Below are 23190 nucleotides of genomic sequence, written 5' to 3' on the forward strand. Positions count from 1 at the left end.
AGTTTGCTGCTATCGCTGAAGTCACAACTTGGACTTCTGCCTGCCCTGATAAACCTCGAAGGAATTTGGCAAGCTGCAGAGGCTTCGTTGCCAAGTTTGATACGGATTTCCTTGACTCGGTCGTCGGAGGGGGAGGGGGACACGACAGCATGGTTGTTTTCTTGCAGATGTTTCGTTACCCACACTATAGGTAATCCTCAACCTATGACCACAATGGAGCCTAACATTTTTGTTGCCAAGCGAGACACTTGTTAAATAAGTTTTGCTTCATTTTATGACCTTTCTTGACATAGTGGATCACTGCCGTTGTCAAGTTAGTAACATGACTATAAAGTGAATCTGGTTTCCCTTTTGACTTTGCTTGTCAGGAGGTCGCAAAACTTGTGTGATGTCTCCTTTGGACGACTCCCTCATATTCTTCCTCAGAGGTCAGTTCAAGGGAGGTTGAGCTCATTCCTGGCATGTCAGGAACTGGGTTAATTAATGACTCTGAACATCGGAAATAGATTTACAGGGGGCTTTGGCTGGAGACAGCTTGCAGGGGTAGTCGGTCAGTGAAGAGGAGGAAGAACTGCCTTCCATGGTGGATCCAAGAGCACGCAGGGGAGAGAAAAGACAAGAGCAACGGAGATCTGCCAGATTATTCATTCACCTGTCTTGATGGGCTGCACAGGAAAACTATTTATCATGGCAGGCAAAGGGAGGTTTGCTGGGAACAACGTGTTTGGTTTCTGGCTGTGTGTTTTTGTTCCTGGTGCTTCCTGTTAGATTTTGGAGACTCTGAACTTCTCTTGCCAAGTGAGCTCTTGTGGGTCTATTTCAGTTTGGCCTGGTATATTAGGTTTGTTTTGCGGACTTATTTGTTGGAGCAACTTTCCATTGTTTTATGGACTATTGGCCATTGCCTTGTGGACTAATCTTGACCTGCTTGTGGCTGGAGTTATTTGGGATAGTTCTGAGGCTGGGTGAAGGGAATTTTTTTTGTTGTTGTTTACATTTATATCCCGCCCTTCTCCGAAGACTCAGGGCGGCTTACAGTGTATAAGGCAATAGTCTCATTCTATTTGTATATTTTTACAAAGTCAACTTATTGCCCCCCCAACAATCTGGGTCCTCATTTTACCTACCTTATAAAGGATGGAAGGCTGAGTCAACCTTGGGCCGGGCTTGAACCTGCAGTAATTGCAGGCTGCTGTGTTCTAATAACAGGCTCTAACAGCCTGAGCTATTCCGGCCCATTGCTGGGGAACATTAATAAACTCTCTAAACCAGGGGTCTCCAAGCTTGACAACTTTAAGACTTGTGCACTTCAACTCCCAGACTTCAACTCTGGGAGCTGAAGTCCACAAGCCTTAAAGTTGCCAAGGTTGGAGACCCCCTGCTCTAAACCATACTCACCGGTGTGTGTGAGTGAGTGGGGGCAGCACAACCCGGGATACTGAAACCGTCATAAATATGACTCAGTTGCCAAGTGTCTGAATCAAAATCACGTGACCATGATGCTGCAAAAGGTCCTGAGTGTGAAAAATGGTCACAGGTTTTTCAGTGTCGTAACTTCGGACGATCACCAAACGAACTTGTAAGTCGAAGGTTACCTATGGTTTGGGTAATGAGACATCTGCCAAAAAATCAACCACGTTCAGAGAGCACCAAGGACCCCTCAGATGTTCTTCCCGCCATGATGTGACCCTCTTTAATCAGCCCCAGGCATCCTGCAATCAATCCCTGGGCAGAAGACGTGGATTCCTACTTGTTTCGTAGCCGTGGCTCATTGTGGAGATGAATCGATGGATTCCCACTCGTCGACTAGCCTGGGTCACCTTCTCTTGGCTTTGTTCTTCCAAGCCGTAGGCAACGTTGGCACCCAAGGATCGGGCAAAGAGTACGGGGTTTTGGCTCACCAGCGCTACCTACCAGGAAGGGAAAATAACAGGGCGGTTCATTATTCCAAGCAGAATTTATCGGGATGCCAATCAAAGCAACATTCATTCCCCCAACTTTGGAAACTGTAACACAGGTAAACATCTCTGGAGATTCTCAGTCATCCAGGTTGTCCCAAAAGTGCCTTTTTAAAGAGGCAACTGGACTTCCTTGGTTTTTCTATGAAGATGTCTTGGATGAAAAGTGAAACATCTTCAAAGAAAACCAAGAACGTCCAGTTGCCTCTTGAAAAAGTACTTAGAAAAAAAATGTTTTATTGATATTCTATTATTTACATTTTGTTAGTGCTTAATAAACATTGGGGTGGACATGTCCCAAGGCAAAAAAACTATTGGACGGAAATACATACTTGGTTGGAAAAAATGAAAAAGCAACATATGGATTTGGAACCAGAACCAGAACCAGAAATATTTCTGTTAGGCTTCCTACCGGATAAGTATGATAAAGGGAATATATATATGATTTTACATGTACTAACTGCAGGCAGAATTGTATTTGCCCAACAATGGAAAAGCAAAGAGATGAGAGTGTAATTAAAAAAATATTACAATGTGCAGAAATAGACAGATTAATGCTTACAATTAAGGAAAGGGAAGGAACTGAATATTTCTCAACATGGGACTTATTTTATCAATGGTTAGATAATAAAAACAGGTTAGAAACATGGGGATACAAAAAGGATTAATGTTATAAAGGTGATTTGTTAAAGTAGATAAGTTAATAATAATAATAATAATAATAATAATAATAATAATAATAATAATAAGAATAAGAATAAGAATAGAATAGAATTTTATTGGCCAAGTGTGATTGGACACACAAGGAATTTGTCTTGGTGCATATGCTCTCAGTGTACAGGTCCTCAATGGAAGGCAAGTTGGTAGCAATTATTTTTTCTGCAGTTCTAATTATCCTCTGAAGTCTGTGTTTTTCTTGTTGGGTTGCAGAACCGAACCAGACAGTTATAGAGGTGCAAATGACAGACTCAATAATTCCTCTGTAGAATTGGATCAGCAGCTCCTTGGGCAGTCTGAGCTTACTGAGTTGGCGCAGAAAGAACATTCTTTGTTGTCCTTTTTTAATGATGTTTTCGATGTTAGCTGTCCATTTGAGATCTTGCGATATGATAGAACCCAGAAATTTGAAGGTTTCTACTGTTGATACTGTGTTGTCAAGTATTGTGAGAGGTGGAAGTATGGAAGGGTTTTTCCTAAAGTCTACCACCATTTCTACGGTTGTTATTATTATTATTATTATTATTATTATTATTATTATTATTATTATTATTATTATTATTATTATTATTATTATTATTATTATTATTATTATTATTATATTATTATTATTATGATTGAATTAATATCAATGTGATGAATATTATTGTAAACATTTTGATTATGCTTTCCTAAAAAAAATTGCACCCAGGCAACACACTGTTTAATTGAAACTGATTTTTTATCTGTTATATAAATAAAACAAATAAAAAATGTGGGGAAAAAAAACATCATGTTGTCTGGGTTTGTATAATCGGCTTAAAATACAGATTACATTCTTAATCTCCACCTCTTTCGTCCAACCACCAGTAAAATAAAGTCCACGTTTGATAATATTCTGTGTCCAAAAGCACTTTCGTAAACCGAGGTAGTCCTCAACTTATCACCATTCGTTTAGTGACTGAAGTTACAACGGCACAGGGGTAAAAAAAAATGACTTCTGACCCCTTTTCACATTTACGACCACTGCAGCATCCCCAAGATCACGTGATCGATATTCGGCACCTGGCAGGTATTCATGACCGTTGCACTGTCCTGGGGTCATGTGATCACCATTTGTCATAAAATTGCATGCTTGACAAATAAATAAATACATAAATACATTTGTAACCTTCCCGGCCAGCTCCTGACATGCAAACATTCAATAGGGGGAAGCCAGATTTGCTTAATAGTCGCGTGCTTCATTTTACAATTTTGTTGTATTTTAAATTTATTTTAAATTTATATTTTATATTTCTAAATTTTATATGAATTTTAATGGGTTTTTAGAATTTTAAATGTTTTAATGTTTTTCGGCCAAATTGTATAATAAGTTTTTTAATTTTGTTTTAATTGTATATTGTATTGTTTTTGGGTTTTTATGCTGGCTGTACATACAGTCCTTGGAGAAGGGCGGTATAGAAATCTAATTAATAATAATAATAATAATAATAATAATAATAATAATAATAATAATAATAATAACAATTCCAGCGATTCGCTTAACAGTCGCGGGGGGCAAAAGGTTGTAAAATGGGGTGCACAGCTCCCTTAACAACTATCTTGCTTAGCGACAGAAATGCTGGGCTCAACTGTGGTCGTACGTCGAGGACTACTGTAAAGATATTTAATTTAATCGATGGAACAGTGAAGCGTATAATGGGCCAGGAGACAAAGTTGTAGTTGATTGGTTGGAAAGTGCAGACTCCTGCATGAGGCAATCTACATTATGATTGGTTGCTGAGAGTAAAGGGGGAGTTTCCCTTTTTTCCCGCCTTTTCCCCCACCCCCGTGTGCTCTGTATGTTGTTCGGTGATTTACCGGATGATTTACCTCAGGACGTAGTGATGAGCCTGACTATCTTGCCTGCTGTCAACATAAATGTAAAATATATTTATTTATATCTGTAGGAATTTAACACCCACCCCCTCCTAGAAGAATGAAATATTTTAGAAAATATTTAAAAAGGCAGAATATATTTCCCTGGATGAGAAATGGAGAAACATTGTTTTAAAACATTTGTTTTAAAGACAAAACAGCTCCCTGCAACTTCCTGCCACCCCCCACCTTTGTCAATAGGCCACCATCATCTGCATCATAATAGAACCCATCTAGCAACTGAAACTCACCACATGGCACCTGGGAAGATTACATCAGCCAGCAAGGCTAGCTAAGACCCCCACCCCCTGGGAGTCTGACAGCCAATCAGGGTACTCTTCTTGTGCCCCAGAAAGTTCAAAGCTCAGAAAAAGCATAAAGCCAGGGAGCACACAGGATCTCAGCCCTTTTCTGTTCAGGATCTCAAGCCATGTGATCCTGGCCAGTGCCAAGCAGCCTCCATGTTTCCAGTGTCTTTGTCCCCACTTGGAACTGAACCCAGATGGATATTTCTTCCAACATATCAAACTACAAGTTTGCATCAGCGTCTCTGGCTCCATTTGGACACCGGCTGCGCAATCCCCTCACAAACGTCTATAGAGATTCTCAGTCATCCAGGTCATGGTTGTCCCAAAGGTGCTTTTTCAGGAGGCAACTGGACTTTCTTCTTTTTTCTTTCTTTCTTTTTTTTTTATAAAAAAGTTTTATTTTTACATTCATATCCAACAACTCATCCAATGTACAGTCATATACAATTAGTCGGGCTTGCTTGATCACCACCCTCCTTTTAACTCTCTTCCCTCTTCTACCTTCTTCTACTTTCCAGACCTTCCTCTCCTTCTCTTATCTACATCCTCTCCTCCCTCCACCCTATACCTTCCTCCTCCCTCTTCCACCCCTCTTCCTTCCTCTTCTCCCTCTTCTACCCCACTTCTCCTCTTTTTTCTTTTGAAGACATTTCGCTTCTCATCCAAGGAGCTTCTTCAGCTCTGACACTATCCTGTCTATTCCCGCTATTCTGTCAGAGCTGAAGAAGCTTCTTGGATGAGAAGCGAAACCTCTTCAAAACAAAAAAACAAGAAAGTCCAGCTGCCTCCAGAAAAAGCACCTTTGGGACAAATCCCCGCAACAACCTGTATCTGTCGTGTCCCACTCCTCCGCTGATGGCCGGGTCAGGGAAATCCGAATCAGGTGTGCCTCTGCAGCTCTGCCAAAGTCCTAGCAAAGTCTTCAGGGCAGGCAGGAGACCAGAAAGTGACTTCAGCAAGATATGTTTAGACTTTGCCTGACTCAGAGAATGCCAGAAAGCAGGTCCTTTATATAGGCCATGGGGTGTGGCTCCATGACTCAGCACTTATCCAGGCCTGCCCCTCCCTTCCTTCTGTTGCCTCCAGTCACTCCAGTCTGCAGCTGTTGGCAATTGACCTCCCTCAGGCTCACATGCTGTGGAGGAGGGGGAGGGGTCTAGTTGCTCCGTTTGCCTGGGCATGGAGCCAGAGCTGGGGGCTGGAGATACCTCCTCCTCTTCAGCCTGTCTGGGCATGGAGCTAGGGCTGGGGCCAGGAGGCATACTAGGACATTCCTCCGTGTTCGGAAGCAGATAAGAAGGCCCCGGCTGTGGTGAGATCGGACGAGACACAACAGTATCGGCCACCTGCGTTTACTGTATCGCATCCCTTACTTTTTGATGCAGGAAGTGATGTTCGTATTCGCTCAGCTTCTTGCCGTCCAGGAGCACCTGCCCTTGCTTGGGCTCGTAAAACCTTTGGAGCAAGGCCACCACCGTGCTCTTCCCAGACCCAGAAGGACCCACCAAGGCAGTCACAGTACCAGGACGCAGCTCCAAAGACACTCCCTGGAAGAAGAGAACACTGCGTGCCAATTCTACCCAACTTAGGTGCAGTTATTCGTACTGCAGTTTTGGTTCCAGCTTTGGATGGGATGGAACAGCATGTCAACATGCTAACGGCGGGACCCTACCCTGGAACAGACCTCCACACCTTTGCTCCGTTGCCCATTGGCTTATTTTTTCCTCAGCAGACTAAGTCTGGGCCTCTGGTGGCTCAGACTGGTAAGACAGTCTGTTATTAACAGCAGCTGCTTGCAATTACTGCAGGTTCAAGCCCCACCAGGCCCAAGGTTGACTCAGCCTTCCATCCTTTATAAAGGTAGGTAAAATGAGGACCCAGATTGTTGGGGGCAATTAAGTTGACTTTGTATATAATATACAAATGGGTGAAGACTATTGCTTGACATAGTGTAAGCCGCCCTGAGTCTTCAGAGAAGGGCGGCATATAAATTCAAATTAAAAAAAAAACCAGGGGTCAAATGTAAAATTTGTTTGTGGCTTGGTGGGTGGGATAATGTGACTGGGTGGGCATGGCCAACTTTTTTTTTTTTAACTTTTAAAAGCACTTTTTCTACAACCTCTTCGGCCGAAGAGCTTGTAGAAAAAATGCTTTGAAAGGGTTCTGACGATCCCAGCTGAGTTGCCTGATCAACAAAACCCTTTAAGAGCTTTTTTTTTTACAACCTCTTCGGCTGAAGAGGTTGTAAAAAAAATGCTTTTAAAAGGTTCTGACAATCCCAGCTGAGCCGTGCGATCATCAGAGGCTTTTTTTTTACTTTTAAAAGCATTTTTTTGTCCAAAGAACAAATGCTTTTAAAAGTAAAAAAGACCTCTGATGATCATTCAACTATCTGAGGCCGAGGGGTGGGAGGGATTTTGCTGGGTTCCTGAACCACCCGTCGCCATCGCTACCGGATCAAGAGATCCGGTCCGAACCAGGAGCATTTCACCCCGGGTGGAAACTATTGACTAAAATCTCCTCCTCCTCCCACTTTGCTTTCTAATTCAGTCTTCAGCCTTGGTATATATTGTTGGTGGCTCTCCATTGACAATGGAGTCAATTGGTTAGCATCTGAATGCGGAGAGGAGCAAGACCATTGAATAGACTAGAATAACAATTGGAAGGGACCTTGGAGATCTTCTAGTCCAGCCCCCTGCTCAGGCAGAAAACCCTATACCATTTCATACAAATGGTTATCTAATCTCATCTTAAAAACTTCCAGTGTTGGAGCATTCACAACTTCTGGAGGCAAATTGTTCCACTGATTAATTATTTCTGTCAGGAAATTTCTCCTCAGTTCTAGTTTGCTTCTCTCCTTGTTTAGTTTTCACTCATTGCTTCTTGTCCTGCCCTCAGGTGCTTTGGAGAATAGCTTGACTCCCTCTTCTTTGTGGCAACCCCTGAGATATTGGAACATATTATGTCACCCCTAGTCTTTCTTTTCATCAAATTCGACATAACCAATTTCAGCAACTGTTCTTTATATGTCTTCAGTCCCCTAACGATCTTTGTTGTTTTTCTCTGCACTCTTTCTAGAGTCTCAACATTTTTTTTTTCATCGTGGCGACCAAAACTGGATGCTGTATTCCAAGTGTGGCCTTCCCAAGGCATTCTAAAATGGTTTGGCATGGCCTAGGGCTCCCAGACTGGACATTGTACATCTCTGACATTTAAATGCAGTTAATCCCATTACGCCAAGTTAGATCTAAGCCTGCTTTGGCTGACCTCAAAAAGCTGATCTACGCTGGGTCTGGCCAAAGATGAGAGACCACTAGGAAAGCTCAGGCCTGGAAAGTTAACAAAGCATCCCATATTGTTGCAAGATAACGATACAAATATATCAGTAAAATCATCATGATTTTGCATCATTCGTATCATTATCTTGGCAACAATATGGGATGCTTTGTCAACTTTCTAGCCCTGAGATTTCCTAGTTATCTCCAGGGGCAAAACAATTTTCCTGGCCCTCGGTTCATGGGCGACCAATTGGATTTGGCTTGGTGGTCAGGTGACTGAATGGGCATGGTCAATAATAATAAATAATAAAAATAATAAAGTATACAAAACTTGGGAGGCACCGGTCTACTTTCTTTAAAAATAGAGGCCCGGTCTACCAATTGCCTTTTACTGAGAGGTCCCAGTCTACCTTCTTTAAAAATACTACAGCGCTAATCAACTGTAGTGCGGCCCTTTGAAGTGCCGTGGTAGTCATTTAAGGCCGTTTGCAGCTATATCACCACCGAGGGCTTCAGGGACAGAGAAGAAGAACAGCGAGGCGTGGGCAGTGGGCGGGAGCCAGGGATTTTTGCTACTGGTTCTCCGAACTACCTGCCCCCATCGCTACCGGATCACTCGATCCGGTCTGAACCAGGAAAATTTCAACCCTGGTTATCTCCTATCCAAGTATTGGCCAGACCCAATATTTCTCTTGAGATAATCATTGAAACCCATGTGAAAGTCTGTAGGATCTGTAAAAAATAAAGTTTCCTTAAAGATGACAATTTTAAGGAAGCTTTATTTTTTACAGACCCTACAGGCTTCCATATGGGTTTCACTAACTATCCCAGACAGAAAAAAATGGAATTTCACCTCCTGACCTGAGCTGCATTTTGGTTTCCTCTGGCTGCATTCACACAACATACTTGACCAAGTCAGTAAAATGACACACAAGATGAAAAGTTGGTTATCTTTAAACTTGGCTTAGTAAGTTGTGTGAATTCACCCCATCTGACTAGTTTGTAATTTCCTATGTTGGTTTAACCCAGATAATCAGGGCTCTTCAGTTTAACTGGTCACAGGATGACTGGGACTCAATCTTGGGTAGTTCTCTTTATATCTATTCTTGAACCCATACCCAAGGTGTTGTGATCCCTTCTCAGAATCTAGTTCCACCAACCTTCAGCACTAGAGAGTTGCCATTGTTGGCGTAGGAGAACGAAACATCTTCAAGCTTCATGTGTCCTCTTAAATTTGTGGGTGCCAAAGTTCCCGAGGGCTTGATTTGGGGTATCCGGTCCATATACTCAAAAGCCTTTTCTGATGAACCTACGGCTTTTTGCACGGAAGGGTAAGAAGAAAGGAGGGCCTAGAAGACACAGGAGACAGGCCACTGTGAGATAAAGGAAACATTTTCAGGAAGGGTCTTCGCTCTATTGGCTTCCAGGCAGAGGCTGTTTCCACCCCCTCCCCGCCTCCCCAGTGCTGGACCAGTCACAAAACTTACCCGCACCACTGTGGAAAGTTCACTCTCCTGCAGGACAAAGGTAACGAGAGCTCCACCAGTCATCTTCCCTTGAGTGACCAGGTATCCCCCATAATAGAGAATCCCCACTTTGAGTGTCAGCTGTAAGATCTGGAGGAGAAAAAAAATTGGGAATTAGTGTGAAACCCCTTGGATAATATGGCCTATGGGCCACACACCCCCCCAACTCTGTGAAGGGGAAAAAGTCACGATACATCACATGACGGCAACGTGGCCCTGCAAGTTTGACACCTTGGATGGAGAGAGAGAGAGATAGGGAGGGAGGGATGATTAGATAGATACTCTAGACCCATGTTGGCGAACCTATGGCATGTGTGCCGGAAGTGGCATGTGAAACCGTCCAGTGCTGAATGCGCGGCCTCACCAACTCCTCATCGCGTTCCTGCACTCAAATGCGCACTAGCCACCTGGCCGTCGCATGTGCGGTGCCGGCGGACCCCGGAAGTGCAGTGGTCCATCGCGCATGCGTGAGCTGGCACCCGGCCTTCCGGGTTGACATCATGCGCATGAGCAATGGAACACCGCACTTCCGGGGTTGCTGGCACCACGCGTGCGACAGCCACCTTTGAGTCACATTTGAGCGCGGAACACGACAGGAGCCGGTGAGGCCGCGCATTAGGCACGGGATGGTTTCACGTGCCATTTCCAGCATGCGGGCCGGCATGCGAGAACGTGAAAGGTTTGCCAACACTGCTCTAGACAGACAGACAGAAAGATGATAGTTAGACACAGACAATCTACCTACCTACCTACCTGCTCTACTCTACTCTATCTGTCTGCCTGTCTAACTATCTACCTATTATCTATCTATCTATCTATCTATCTATCTATCTATCTATCTATCTATCTATCTATCTATCTATCTATCTGTATCATTTCTCTCTCCCTCTCTCTCTCTCTCTCTCTCTCTCTCTCTCTCTCTCTCTCTGAAATAGTCAGCCCTACTCGCTCTGGAAGCACAAAGCTCCATGTGTCACACAAAATCTGACATCATCCTTTAGGTGATGGAAGTTGTGCAGCCGCACCATCTCGCCTTCCCAGGATCCCCAAGCGTTGCTCTCAACCTCTCCGCCCAGGTTTGCATCCTTGCCTCAGGAATCCATATGGAGGCACCGTAGGCCACGGCCTCCACCTTGTTGAGCTTGTAGGTCTCTTGCAACTTCTTTTCATAACACTGAGCAGCTCCGTCCTCATTGGCAAAGCTGCGGACGGTGGAGATGGCGTGGAAGGTCTCCACTGCAACTTCGTTGGCCTTGGCTAAGGATTCCTGGACCTGTGTGGCCAAATTCTGGAAGGAGAGAGAGAAAAGAGAAAGAGAAAAGATAATGAAGTTTGTCCAAAATGGATTAGGTTAGAGGGGCTCAATCGGAACCCCCAAACGTTGTATCAACCCTATTGCCCCTTTACAAATTAAACACTGGAGGCAACTTTGGATGTGACCAAATGGGAAAATGAATGAATGAAAATGAATTCAGCCGAATAAAAAATGCTTTTAAAAGTAAAAAAAAACAACTCTGATAATCGCTCAGCTGGACATGGGGGGGGCGGGCAGGGATATTTGCTACCAGTTCTCCAAACCTCCCGCCGCCATCGCTACTGGATCAGGCGATCCGGTCCGAACTGGGAGCATTTCACCTCTGAGGCTCGGAGCTCCAGACCTTGCATTTAGCCTAAGGAGCTAATAAGGACTATTGCTTCAGTTAACTCCTTGCAGGAATCTTGTCTGGACTTTCTGTAGGTGAATGCAGTTAATTCCCAATGTGTAATTAAAGACGGGTGTGTTGGACGGGTCAGAACACTTTCATCCCCAGGCATGGCTGATAGAAATAAACATTATTTCTATAGCCCTCCTCAGTGGCCTGTGGGACAATAGCCTTTGGGCCTTGAGCTTTTCTACCACAGTACCCTCGAGTGGGGCTGAAGGGAACCTTTCATCACCTGGTAGAACTTCCCCGAGAGCTTCGGCAACAGCAGGATGAAGGGCATGGTCACAATGACGAAGAAGGCCAAAGGCACGGAGATCCACAGCATCATGGCGTAGTAGCAGATGCCCCGAAGCAGGTACCACATCACGAGGCTCAGATCGTTTGAGAGAGCTTCGCTCATGTCATCGATGCCGGATGAGATGTGGGAAGTGATGTCACCTGTCAACCAGGACAATTCTATTTGAAATTACCGTATATTAATTGGGAGAAGCCTCGACCAGCTGTGGTCTTTGCCTTGTTGTGGTCCGCCAGCAGCCTCCGGAGCTGGCAACGGAGTTGGACAGCGATGAGCCTGAGGTGAGGGCAGGGCCATCAAGAAGTGAAGTGCGGACTCCAGAGTCTCCAGAGACTGATAGTAGTGAGGCAGAGGAACAGGAGGAGCCTGTTCCTAATGCACGCATGAGAAGAGCTGCCAGAAGGCAAAAACAGCTCAAGCAAAAAGGACAACTCGGGAGTAAGGCCAAGAGATGATTGGCCGCTCCCATAAGGCTTAAAACAGACCAGCAACGGCGTTTGAGCTTTGCCGGAAAACAACGTTGATAGCTTCGTCTTCTGCGTTGTCTACATCTTGCATTTATTTTTGTGACTTTTGAATGTTTGCCAAGAAAGGCCTTTGGCAGTTTGCCTAATTGGACCAAGGTTTGCGATAGGACTGAGGAATTTGTGTTGGGAGGAATTTGTTTTAATTTGAGTTGAACGACGCTGGGAATGAAGTAATTCTCAGCCGTTCGAATAAAGTTCGTTCTTTTGAGACGACTTCCGGTATCCAGCGGCAACGGACGTCTGGAAGGCTTCTCCTGCCTCCAGCGCCCGAATCCGGCCGCCGCCGAGGCCCTCAGGGGCCAGGTGTTCCGAAAAGGACACCTGCCGCACGGACGGCTCGCCAGGGGTCTCCCAGCCGACATACAGGACTGTGGGGACCGATGCTGGCGCGGCCCTAGGCTCGGCGGGGTTCGAGGCCACAGGCCGCGCCATTATTTTGGTCGCCGCTTGCCGCTGTGCCCGTGACACCGGGCATTGGATTTATAACTGCAGCAGCCTGGTGGTGAACAGGGCACGGAGAAGAATTGAGGAGGAGAAGGAAGGGAATATCGGTAAACGTGAGTGGACTGCTCCGGAGTGCGGGGGTTTTCTCCCTGCGGTTGGAAGGAGCACGAGTTATTCTGGAGAGAGGAGAACTTAAAATAAGAAGATTACCGGTTTTGTGGAGCTCTGGAGAGAAGAGGTGATGGAGAAATTTAGGAGGGAAGGTTTGAGGCCCCCCCTCCTTCTGGGGAACAGTGGTGGCGCCCAGCTTCCGCCTTCACTATGAGAATTTTGATGACATCACTTCCTTCGGCTTCCTGGTTGACTAACTGTACTCTGGACCTGTTCTGTGAGTGCCCCTGGTGGATCCGGAGGAAATTACAAGGATACTGTGCCTGCCTGAGGATTTTGTATTTTTTTCCTTAATGGCAAAAGGTCAGAGACCAACTGCTGGAGAGATGGAGAGAATTTTGGAAAAGTTATCTAATATGGACAAGAAATTGATGAAATAAGAGCAGAAATTGTGACTATCCAAAAGGATTTAAAGGATACTCAACAAGTTTCAGCAGAAAACAAGCAGAAAGTGGAAGGTTTGAGGGTGAGATGCGGCAGTGCAGAAAAGAGAGGAGACGACAGGCAATGCTGTGCTTGACCACAGATGGATAAAATGTCTTATTTCCTTAGGTTTCAAAATTTGGAAGAAGTGGACCAAGAAGACTTGAGAGATGTTGTGACTAAATTGTTGGGAGAATTTCTTGGGAGAGGTGTTGATTTCATGAATTGGGATGTGGATCGAGTTTATAGAGTTAATTGCAATATGCACGCACGCATGCAGTTCCCAGAGAGGTTCATGTCAAATTTGTGAGAAGAGAGACGAGAGATGAAATTTTAGAAAACATAGGAGTGGGGCACTGATTTACAGGGGCAGGGAGATAGCCATTCTGAGGCAGATTCCCAGACAGGTACGTGAAAAAGAAAGAAATATTATTTTTGTCAAGCAAATTGTACCAGAAGGGAGTGGCTTCAGATGGCTGATGCCAGAGGGATTGATGATTTTCCGGGAGGGCATTACGAAAAAATCAGTACAATTATGGAGGCTACGGCCTATGTGGAGGAACACAAAGCCTTCCTGGAATCAGATGACCCAGGAATTGAAGAAGGGAGGTTATAGATCATGGGGCTGAAGGCTGCTGTTATGCCCTGGAGTTGGGTCAGGCTGAACCCAGAGTTCTGAGATCCAAAACTAGGAAGTGATAAAGATATTTGGGATTGTGTTGGTTTTCCTTATTCTCTTTGTACGATATTCTGTTTATTCTTGACTCTTCTTTATTACGTATTTAAAATTTGCAAACTTAGCTACTTCGTGTCACCTGCTTGCCTTATGGCTGTTGTATGTGTTAAAAAATTTGAGTAAAATTCTTATTTTAGATAAGAAAAATGAAAATTTACCATACCTGATATGTATTTGTATAAACCTTTTTTGACTAATAAAAACTTTTTGAATAAAAAGTTCGTTCTTTTCACGGACTGAGTTTCCTACTACCTACTTGGGCCTTGGTCACAACAGCCTCCCCTGTTGTTTCGCTACCCATCTGTGGGACTGACCACCCCATCTTCTTACCCAGGGGTCCCCAACCCCCAGTCCATGGACTGGCACTGGTCCGCAGCATGTCAGAAACCGGGCCACGTAAACAAGTGAAGTTCTATCCGCGGGATGCAGGCAGCACGTGAAAGCATGCCCCCCTCCGGTCCGTGGAAAAACCTCTCTCCATGGAACTGATATCTGGTACCCAAAAGGTTGCGGGATGCTGGTCTAAACCAACTTTGAGGATGGACAGATCAATCAACCCTCAGTACAGGTAGTCCTCAATTTACAACAGTTTATTTAGTGACCGTCTGAAATTACGACACTGAAAAAAAAGAGACTTATGACCATTTTTCACACCTAACAACCATTGCTGCGTCCCCATGGTCATGTGATCAAAATTCAGACGCTTGGCTGACTTGTATTTATGACGGTTGTAGTGTCCCAGGGTCATGTGATCACTTTTTGCGACCTTCCGACAAGCCAAGTCAACGGGGAAGCTAGATTCACTTAACGACCGGGTTACTAACATTAACAACCCACAGTGATTCACTTAACAACTGTGGCAATCAAGGTCATAACATGGGGCAAAACCCCTTTAACAACGGTCTCGCTTAGCAACAGAAATTTAGCGCTCAATTGTGGTCGTAACTTGAGGACTGCCTGTACTGAAAGCAGCGTTCCCAACCTAGTGCTCTTTGCACGGCTGGACTCGCACAACACACACAAACAGAGGTAACTACATCAAAAAAAAAAAAAAAAAAAGCAAGCAAGCAAAGGAAAACCAAAAAAAAGGCAAGGAAAGAAAAGAAAAGTTTTAAAAAATGGAAAAAAAAAAAAAGGGACACAGGGCAGCTTCAGATACTCTTCAAAGAAGTTATAAATATAAAATCCTTTTCATTCATGTTGCTTATATGTCTTATTTTCGAGGAAACATGGTGTGTGTTTTCCCAAAAATAAGACACGTTTTCCCGAAAATAAGACCCAGCCTTATACTATTTTTTGCCACCAGAAAGGCACCAGGTCTTATTTTCAGGGGATGTCTTTCACTAACTCATCTCAAGATAGCCCCGCTCAGCAGGAACCTGCCCCCGATCCACTTCTTCTGCGGCCGCTTGCCGCCACTCCCGCACATCGTCCCCCTAACCTCTGTTTTGCTATCAGAGGAAAGGCCTCTGCGGCCAAGAAATGGGCTTCGGACCGACGTGCACCGCTGCCCCTGGCTTCCATTTCGCCGTCAGAGGCCTCAGCCGACAAAAGAGCTCCAGATCCATCCTTGTCAGCTGCAGAGGCCTTTACGGAAGGCGTCCGACAGTGAAATGGAAACCAGGGGGTGCCGCACATGTCAATACGGAACTCGAAGGCCTCTGACTGCAAAATGGAGGCCGGGAGGGCGGGCAACACGGGCAAGCGGCAGCAAGAAGCTGCATAAGTGGGGCGGCAAGTTAATGCAGGTGTCGGGGTGTGCGAGGCCTGGCTGTAACTGTCTAAAGATAAGCAGCTCAACACCCCCCCAATCCCCACTCTTGCTTGATTTTTACCCGTGCACCTTGCCCTACACCTGTGCAACCAGGTGCAATGGAGTGGGCGGGGTCTTAACTAGGGCTTATTTTTGGGGTAGGGATTATATTGGGTGCGTGTAAAAATCAAGCTAGGGCTTAATTTTCTGGATACGTCTTATTTTCGGGAAAGCATACATATTTGTGTGTGTGTGTGTGTGTGAGAGAGAAGGGAATGCCGGATCCTTTACCTGTTCGATTAGCGCTGAAGAAGCCGATCTCCTGGCGCAGAACAGACCTGAAGACAGAGCCCTGGAAGCGGGTGTGAAATCTGTTCATAACCGTATTGTACAGGAAGTCGCAGAAAAACTCTGTTGTAGCACTGAGAGGAATTGGAAAAGAGATATCTATCGTGGCTCCATCTTTAGTTCTCTCCATTCTTTACTTCTACCTGACATCACTTTTACCCCTTTCGTCTACACACACACACACCCCACTGCCGCCAATGCACCATATTTCATCCCATGCCGTGGTCAAGAATCTTGGTATCCTTTTCTGTTTTTTGCAACCTGAGTCACATTTCTGCAAATATATTGATGTGAGGGACAAATAATATTCTATCCTGAGGTAATGATCACCGTGATAAATTTTGAATTGCACAGAAGAAGGAGCAGGCAAGCAGCCTTCCAATATTTGAGGGGCTGCCACAAAGAAGAGGTGAGGTCAAGCTGTTCTCCAAAGCACCTGAGGGTAGAACAAGAAGCTACGGATGGAAATTAATCAAGGAGAGAAGCAACCTAGAACTTCTACGGAGAAATTTCCTGACAGTGAGAACAATTAACCAGTGGAACAACTTGCCTCCAGAAGTTGTGAATGCTCCAACACTGGAAGTTTTAAAGAAGAGATTAGACAACCTTTTGTCTAAAATCATATAGGTTTCCTGCCTGAGCAGGGGGTTGGACTAGAAGACCTCCAGGGTCCCTTCCGACTCTGTTATTCTGTTATTCTGAAACTGCCTAATGACCCTGGAGAGGAAGGAGACAGAGAGGTTGTTGTTCTCTCCTTGGTGTGAGTCAATTTATGGATATTTATATATTTATTTATTATGTTTATACTTATGTCTGTTGCCTCATACATGTTTGACAAACTAACTAACTAACTAAATAAATAAATAAAGGACATTATTTTAGAATATGCTGCAATCAGTAGAAGGGATTGGAGCCTCCTTAGAAGCTAAATTTAGAGCTATGTTTCTCAATCTTGGCAACTTGAAGACCGATGGACTTCAAGTCCCAGAATTCCCTAGGCACCATGCTGGCTGGGGAATTCAGGAAGTTGCAGTCCATTGCCTGACGGATATTGTAAGGCATCCAGAGTCACTTTGAATAGTGAGATCGGGCAACATATAAATCAGCAGGGTTGCTACCAGTTCACCCCAGATCGGGCGAACGTGAGAGGCAGCAGGAGGCTCCGCCCACCTGCCCGACATTTCTGCACATGTGCAGAAGCGCAAAGGCCCACGAGCAAACCGGGAATTTAATTTGAAACCCACTAGTGATATAAGTGTAATAAATAAATAAACATTAACCCTGGCGGATGGTATCCACAGCATGCCTTTCTCTGCCTGATCTAATGGGACAGCAGCCCATTAATAGACAGGTGGTCCTCGACTTACGACCGCAACTGAGCCCAAAATTTATGTTGCTAAGTGAGACATTTGTTACGTGAGTTTTACAACTTTTCTCAACACATTTAGGTGAATCACTGCAGTTGTTAAATTAGTAACACAATTGATAAATGAATCTGGCTTCCCCATTTTTATTTATTTTTTTTTTTTTTTTTGTTTACATTTATACCCCGCCCTTCTCCGAAGACTCAGGGCGGCTTACAATGTATATATATAAACCATTGTCTTTGCTTGTCAGAAGGTTGCAAAAGATGATCACATGACCCCGGGACATTGCAACCCTCATAAATGTGAATACGCTGTCCAGCATCCGAACGTAAATTCCACGACCATGGGGGATGCTGTAACGGTCATAAGTGTGAAAAATGGGGCATGTTACTTTTTCAGCGCCGTTGTAATTTCGAACGGTCACTAAGCAAACTGTTGTAAGTCAAGGACTACCTGTACTGTTCCCATTTTTTTCTCTCTCTCTCTACACGCCCCCAATATATGATGCATTTCCCAACGTATCCAGGATCCACCTTTCCTGCTATTGTGACTAAAATGCATTGCCAAATTTGTGGGTTTCAACAATACCGCAGGTCGATTCGGGCAGAGGTTAGAATGTGGTCAGAAAATTGGTGCAAGTTTGTATTTAAAAACAAACCCAGGTAGTTTCTCCCCATCATACCTGGCCAGAGTGTAACAAGCCATCATATACAGAGCATTCTTGAAGGCAGAGGCTTCCTCCTTTCTTATGAGCAAATCTGTCACCTGCCGGTATAATATGGAATTGCCATCTCCCTGAAAGACAAACATTGAGAGAATGAGAGAGAGGTTGAGACAGGGTGAAATCCAGCAGGTTCTGACAGGTTCTGGAGAACTGGCAGTGGACATTTTGGGTAGTTCGGAGAACCGCAAATACCATCTCTGGCTGGCCCCAAAGAATAGAATTTTATTGTATGATTGGACACACAAGGAATTGTCTTGGTGCATATGCTCTCAGTGTACATAAAAGAAAAGATACGTTCATCAAGGTACAACATTTACAACACAACTGATGGTCAATATATCAATATAAATCATAAGGATTGCCAGCAACAAGTTACAGTCATAAGTGGAAAGAGATTGGTGATGGGAACTATGAAACAATTAATAGTAGTGCAGATTCAGTAAATAGTCTGACAGTGTTGAGGGAATTATTTGTTTAGCAGAGTGATGGCCTTCGGGAAAAAACTGTTCTTGTGTCTAGTTGTTCTGGTGTGCAGTGCTCTGCTTGGTAGAGTTGAAACAGTTTATGTCCAGGATGCAAGTGATGGAGATTTTGCAGTATCCTTCCACACCCACAGAACCGTAGTAAAAATTGGATTTCACCACACAGAGAGAGAGAGAGAGTGTGAGTGTCAGAAATTGAGAGATTAAGAGAGAGATTGAGAGTGAAAGAGACTGAGAGATTGACAGAGAGGTTGTTGTTCTCTCCTTGGTGTAAGTCAATTTATGGATATTTATATTTATATATTTATTTATTATGTTTATACTTATATCTGTTACCTCGTACATGTTTGACAAACTAACTAACTAACTAAATAAATAAAGGACATTATTTTAGAAGATGCTGCAATCAGTAGAAGGGATTGGAGCCTCCTTAGAAGCTAAATTTAGAGCTATGTTTCTCAATCTTGGCAACTTGAAGACCGATGGACTTCAAGTCCCAGAATTCCCTAGGCACCATGCTGGCTGGGGAATTCAGGAAGTTGCAGTCCATTGCCTGACGGATATTGTAAGGCATCCAGAGTCACTTTGAATAGTGAGATCGGGCAACATATAAATCAGTGGTGGGTTGCTACCAGTTCACCCCAGATCGGGCGAACCGGTAGCGGAGGCAGCAGGAGGCTCCGCCCACCTGCCCTGACATTTCTGCACATGTGCAGAAGCGTGTGTGCGTCCACGAGCAAACCGGTAGCGACGGAATTTGAAACCCACTAGTGATATAAGTGTAATAAATAAATAAACGTTAACCCTGGCGGATGGTATCCACAGCATGCCTTTTTCTCTGCCTGATCTAATGGGACAGCAACCCATTAATAGACAGGTAGTCCTCGACTTACGACCGCAACTGAGCCCAAAATTTATGTTGCTAAGTGAGACATTTGTTAAGTGAGTTTTACAACTTTTCTCAACACATTTAGGTGAATCACTGCAGTTGTTAAATTAGTAACACAATTGATAAATGAATCTGGCTTCCCCATTATTTTTTTTTTGTTTACATTTATACCCCGCCCTTCTCCGAAGACTCAGGGCGGCTTACAATGTATATATATAAACCATTGTCTTTGCTTGTCAGAAGGTTGCAAAAGATGATCACATGACCCCGGGACATTGCAACCCTCATAAATGTGAATACGCTGTCCAGCATCCGAACGTAAATTCCACGACCATGGGGGACGCTGCAACGGTCGTAAGTGTGAAAAATGGGGCATGTTACTTTTTCAGCGCTGTTGTAATTTCGAACGGTCACTAAGCAAACTGTTGTAAGTCAAGGACTACCTGTACTGTTCCCATTTTTTTTCTCTCTCTCTCTACACGCCCCCAATATATGATGCATTTCTGAACGTATTCGTTTGTGATCCACCTTTTCCCTGCTATTGTGACTAAAATGCATTGCCAAATTTGTGGGTTTCCAACAATACCGCAGGTCGATTCGGGCAGAGGTTAGAATGTGGTCAGAAAATTGGTCGGTGCAAGTTTGTATTTAAAAAAACAAACCCAGGTAGTTTCTCCCCATCATACCTGGCCAGAGTGTAACAAGCCATCATATACAGAGCATTCTTGAAGGCAGAGGCTTCCTCCTTTCTTATGAGCAAATCTGTCACCTGCCCGGTATAATATGGAATTGCCATCTCCCCTGAAAGACAAACATTGAGAGAATGAGAGAGAGAGGTTGAGACAGGGGTGAAATCCAGCAGGTTCTGACAGGTTCTGGAGAACTGGCAGTGGACATTTTGGGTAGTTCGGAGAACCGGCAAATACCATCTCTGGCTGGCCCCAAAGAATAGAATTTTATTGGCCAAGTATGATTGGACACACAAGGAATTGTCTTAGTGCATATGCTCTCAGTGTACATAAAAGAAAAGATACGTTCATCAAGGTACAACATTTACAACACAAATGATGGTCAATATATCAATATAAATCATAAGGATTGCCAACAACAAGTTACAGTCATAAGTGGAAAGAGATTGGTGATGGGAACTATGAAACGATTAATAGTAGTGCAGATTCAGTAAATAGTCTGACAGTGTTGAGGGAATTATTTGTTTAGCAGAGTGATGGCCTTCGGGAAAAAACTGTTCTTGTGTCTAGTTGTTCTGGTGTGCAGTGCTCTATAGCGTCGTTTTGAGGGTAGGAGTTGAAACAGTTTATGTCCAGGATGCAAGTGATGGAGATTTTGCAGTATCCTTCCCCTACCACACCCACAGAACCGGTAGTAAAAAAAAATTGGATTTCACCACTGGGTTGAGAGAGAGAGAGAGAGAGTGTGAGTGTCAGAAATTGAGAGATTAAGAGAGAGAGGTTGAGAGTGAAAGAGACTGAGAGATTGACAGAGAGGTTGAGAGAGAGAGAGAATTTGAGAAAGAGAGAGCTAGAGAGAGGTTGAGAGAGAGATTGAGATGATAGATAGATAGATAGATAGATAGATAGATAGATAGATAGATAGATAGATAGATAGATAGATAGATAGATAGATAGACAGACAGACAGACAGATAGACAGATATATATAGAGAGATATCAAGGGACATCCGCATATGGGAATTGCAATAGAAGTTGGCCACTCAGATTGGACCCTCCCAAGTAGCAACCCAAATAGAATTATTTGCTTTCTGTATGTAATACAGGTACTCCTCAACTTATGGCCGCAACATTTCCATCGCAACCGTCATAAATATGAGTCGGTTGCCAAGCTTCTGCATTTTGATCATGTGACATCCCCCCCCCGGCAGATGCTGCAACGGTCGTTAAGTGTCAAAAACAGTCATCGGTCACTTTTTTCCTGTGCTGTTGCAACTTAGAACGGTCACTAAACAAATCGTCATAAGTCAAGGACTATCTGTAAAGTACCATGAAAGCTGCAGACGGCTGGGGAAGGGAGGAGAGAATTGCAAGCAAGTGCATTTTCTTAGCAGGCCTCCTCATCAAGAGGAGCAGCCAAGTTACTATTAAAAAAATAAATAAATAGAAAAACGTTGCGGGCCTCTCACAATTTCTGGGTGTCTCTCATTAAAGCAAGGGGTCATTTCCCAAGTTTTTGTTCAATTTGTACCGGATTTAAGAGTCTGTTCCATGCATTCCTTTATTTAATTTATTAATTTATTTATTTAATCTAGACCAATCCTAGAATACAGCTCGCCTGTTTGGAACCCTCACCACATCTCTGACATCAATACAATTGAACGAGTCCAGAAATATTTTACAAGAAGAGTTCTCCATTCCTCTGAAAACAACAAAATACCTTATCCCACCAGACTTGAAATCCTTGGCTTAGAAAACTTGGAACTCCGTCGCCTTCGACAAGACCTAAGTTTAACTTACAGAATCATCTATTGTAATGTCCTTCCTGTTAAAGGCTACTTCAGCTTTAATTGCAATAATACAAGAGCAACCAATAGATTTAAACTTAATGTCAACCGCTTTAATCTAGATTGCAGAAAATATGACTTCTGTAACAGAATCATCAGTGCTTGGAATACTTTACCTGACTCTGTGGTCTCTTCTCATAATCCTAAAAGCTTTAACCAAAAACTTTCTACTATTGACCTCACCCCATTCCTAAGAGGACCATAAGGGGCGTGCATAAGCGCACAAACGTGCCTACCGTTCCTGTCCTATTGTTTTTCTTTTCTTCTTCTTATATATATATATTTATATATGCTTATACCTCCTAATTTTTACTCATATATATGTTTATATACTATATAATCTTTTTATATGATGTTGTGACAAAATAAATAAAAGAAAAATAAATAATTGTATTCCACAGCAATCAAAAAGATTCTTGGTTCTCTTAAATAGAATAAACAACCCACCCAGTATTAAAAAAACAACCCTAGCAATCCTGAATAAAGACCAATATTAAGCAAAAACCAAGGAATGAATTGTGTGGATTGCTAAAAACAACTGTAATATGTATTCAGGGTTGGGCAGTGACAAGGTCAAAAGTAACAAGCTCCTTTAATTAATATTTAATAACAAAATGCTGGTGGGTTCAAAGCATTTTAAAAACACTTTTGGCAATGTATAAAGGTAAAGGTTCCCCTCGCACATATGTGCTAGTCGTTCCCGACTCTAGGGGGCGGTGCTCATCTCTGTTTCAAAGCCGAAGAGCCAGTGCTGTCCGAAGATGTCTCTGTGGTCATGTGGCCGGCATGACTCAATGCCAAAGGCGCACAGAACGCTATTACCTTCCCACCAAAGGTGGTCCCTATTTTTCTTTCTTTTTTAAAAAAAATATTTTTATTCAATGTTATTTACACCTTTAAAATCTTCGTTACATTTTTACAGCTTTCTGATACCGGCATCTTTAGTAATATCCATTTTATCTTTCGACCAACTATATACATATACATTTTGTTTGTAACTTATTTATTCATATAATCACTACGTTATATACATACCTACTACACTTTAAATATTGCATTTCACTATAATATCTTCTCTTATACTATACATCATACATTAATTTTTGA

The 23190-nt window shown here is 43.5% G+C and overlaps 1 protein-coding gene across 1 annotated transcript in view; it reads right to left on the reverse strand.

Annotated features, from left to right (window-relative positions):
- Positions 1-23190, reverse strand: part of TAP1 (transporter 1, ATP binding cassette subfamily B member) — a 41424-nt gene that overhangs the window by 9744 nt on the left and 8490 nt on the right. The window contains exons 3-10 of the mRNA XM_058170510.1: positions 20235-20349; positions 16030-16160; positions 11622-11827; positions 10774-10971; positions 9645-9773; positions 9318-9506; positions 6253-6426; positions 1751-1910 (exon numbers count right to left, since the gene is read on the reverse strand). Coding sequence (XP_058026493.1) covers positions 1751-1910; positions 6253-6426; positions 9318-9506; positions 9645-9773; positions 10774-10971; positions 11622-11827; positions 16030-16160; positions 20235-20349 — 1302 coding nt within the window. The remainder of the gene's footprint in view (positions 1-1750; positions 1911-6252; positions 6427-9317; positions 9507-9644; positions 9774-10773; positions 10972-11621; positions 11828-16029; positions 16161-20234; positions 20350-23190) is intronic.

This window comes from Ahaetulla prasina, chromosome 2, assembly GCF_028640845.1.
Source record: "Ahaetulla prasina isolate Xishuangbanna chromosome 2, ASM2864084v1, whole genome shotgun sequence".
NCBI classification, from domain to species: Eukaryota; Metazoa; Chordata; class Lepidosauria; order Squamata; family Colubridae; genus Ahaetulla; species Ahaetulla prasina.